Source organism: Palaemon carinicauda, chromosome 12 (genome assembly GCF_036898095.1).
Source record: "Palaemon carinicauda isolate YSFRI2023 chromosome 12, ASM3689809v2, whole genome shotgun sequence".
NCBI classification, from domain to species: Eukaryota; Metazoa; Arthropoda; class Malacostraca; order Decapoda; family Palaemonidae; genus Palaemon; species Palaemon carinicauda.
This window is the reverse complement of record NC_090736.1, coordinates 88,441,946-88,444,267: the sequence shown is the minus strand read 5'-3', so window position 1 is coordinate 88,444,267 and position 2,322 is coordinate 88,441,946. Positions and strand designations below refer to the sequence as shown.

The following is a 2,322-nucleotide window of genomic DNA, read 5'->3' as shown; positions in this document are numbered from 1 at the left end:
AGAGAGGCATTGTCTGTGGTGTTTGGGTGTGAAAAATTCAGAGAATTTCTTCTTGGTTCAAAATTCATCATTAGGAATGATCAACAACCTTTGCGTAAATTGTTCTCTCATACAGCAGGCGTACCTTTCACATGTTCTGCTAGGTTACAGCGTTGGTATTTAAGACTATCTCAGTTTAATTATTGTTTTGAATATTCAAAAGGCACAGATAATGTTAACAGTGATTGTTTAAGTAGACTGCCTCTACCTGAATATGGTCATAATTGTGAGCCATATGAACTAATCTTTACTGTGAATTCCCTGTCAGATATGAATATAACCTGTGTTGAAATTCTAAAGGAGACAGATAAGGATGAAGATTTATCTGAATTGAAACATTGTATAAAATACGGAGTTCCTATCAATGCTAAGTCTAACTTGTTGCCATATAAGAACGTTCTGAAGGATATGTCTATTAAAAGGCTGCATTTTGTATCAGAATCGTGTTTTAATTCCTCATTCTGTACGGCAAATGGTATTAGAGAAATTTCATGTAGGCCATCCAGGAATATGTAGTATGAAGGCTTTAGTGCGCTCTCTTATCTGGTACCCTAACATTGATCATGATGTTGAAAGGCTGGTTAAAAATTGTGAGTTGTGTCAGTCTGTTCAAGCAAGACCAAGTAAAAATCAACATGTAATATGGCCTACTCCACCAAGGCCTTGGTCTCGTGTTCATATAGACCATTTTTTCTATGAATCTCATACATGTCTTATTGTTGTAGATGCGCTTAGTAAGTATATAGAAGTGGAAATAGTGCATAGTACGAATGCTAATGAAACAATTGATGCTTTGCGTTTGGTGTTTTCACGTAATGGGTTGTGTGACACACTCTTCTCAGATAATGCTTCATGTTTCACAAACAGTAAATTTAAACAGTTTCTGGAGAACAATGGCATTATTCATATAACTCCTCCTCCTTATTCACCATCAAGTAATGGTCAAGCAGAGAGGGGGGTAAGGGTTGTAAAAGAATTGCTTAAGAAATACCAAAGTGGTGAATCATTCAAAACACGCTTGGTGTAAGTTTTATTCCATTATCGTACTGTTCCACATTCTGTTACTAACATTCCCCCATCAGTGTCCCTGAATAATAGAAAGTTTGTATCGGTCAAAGATAGAATAAACCCTAAATATACTGCAAATAAACCATCTTGTGAATTCAAACAAATTGCTAAATTTGAGGTAGGTGATAAAGTTCTGGCACTTAACTTGAGAGATGGTCCAAAATGGTTTCAAGGTGAAATTGTTCAGAAATTAGGTGTAAATGTGTATAATGTTCATGTTCAGGAATTAGATGTCATATGGAAACGACACTGTAATCAACTATTGTCAATTATAGGTTCAGAACCAAAGAACAGTATCAGTAATGAGTCCAGTTGTGTATCATCCTATAGTGAATTACCTTCTCAGCAACAAGTAGTACAACCTTATGTTTCTGTTGAGTTCCCTTCCAATGTTTCGCCTCACCATAACATAAGTGTACCAGCTATTGGGGTTTCTGGTGATATTCCTGTAACAGATGTTATTCCTATCAGGCGCTCAACTAGAAATAGAAAACCTGAGATACATTATGGTTATGATGAATACTGGAGATGTTATGGTGTGTTATTGTAAATGATTGCCAAGGTTATTTTTCTATTATATCTTCTTATTTTGTTTTTATTTAAAGAGGAGCAATTGTCATATATTACTTTAGTTTATCTTAACTTATGATCAATTCCATTTTCTGTTATTGTAGTGACGCTATCATTACGTCATGATTTTCTGATATTGTAGTGACGTTTTTATTACGTCATGACTCCAGCCGTTGGGCAGTTGAATTTGAAATAGAGTCAGTGTCTGCCTCCGTGTACTAGAGAATACATCTCTTTTCAAGAACTCGTCTTTTCATTTCCTTTTTCTGCATGCATCTTTACAGAGAATGACTACAATATAGTTTAAGCAGGAATATTACACACCAGCACCTCAACACCTGCAACAGCAATTATATCTGCCTCCCTATTATCCTCAACATTCAGTAAACTTTCAAAATATTCCTCCCACCCTTTCCTTGCCTCCTCTCCTTTTAACAATCTTATATTTCCATCTTTCACTGTCTCTTCAATTCTTGAACCAGCCTTCCTTACTCTCTTCACTTCTTTCCAAAACTTCTTCTTATTCTCTTCATATGAATGACCCAATCCCTTACCCCCCTCACTATCTCCCTTTTACATCCACTTACTCTATTCCCTCACTCTTTTGCTACAACTAATTTTCCTTCCACCAAAAAATGATCAGAC

The 2,322-nt window shown here is 35.8% G+C and overlaps 1 protein-coding gene across 1 annotated transcript; it reads left to right on the top strand.

Moving 5' to 3' along the window:
• Positions 1 to 556: 556 nt before the first annotated feature.
• On the top strand, positions 557 to 1,657 carry LOC137650937 (uncharacterized). The gene is made up of 2 exons (XM_068384081.1): positions 557 to 974; positions 1,122 to 1,657. Exons 1-2 carry the CDS (start codon positions 557 to 559, stop codon positions 1,655 to 1,657), a joined length of 954 nt encoding a protein of 317 aa, XP_068240182.1.
• Positions 1,658 to 2,322: the final 665 nt, after the last annotated feature.

What these genes read in the sequence shown, in the direction of transcription:
- LOC137650937 (XM_068384081.1), top strand. Translation starts at nt 557, where the DNA reads ATGAAGGCTTTAGTGCGCTCTCTTATCTGGTACCCTAACATTGATCAT. An exon ending in TCCTCCTTATTCACCATCAA is followed by an intron (nt 975 to 1,121) that starts GTAATGGTCAAG and finishes TTCCCCCATCAG; the next exon opens with TGTCCCTGAATAATAGAAAG.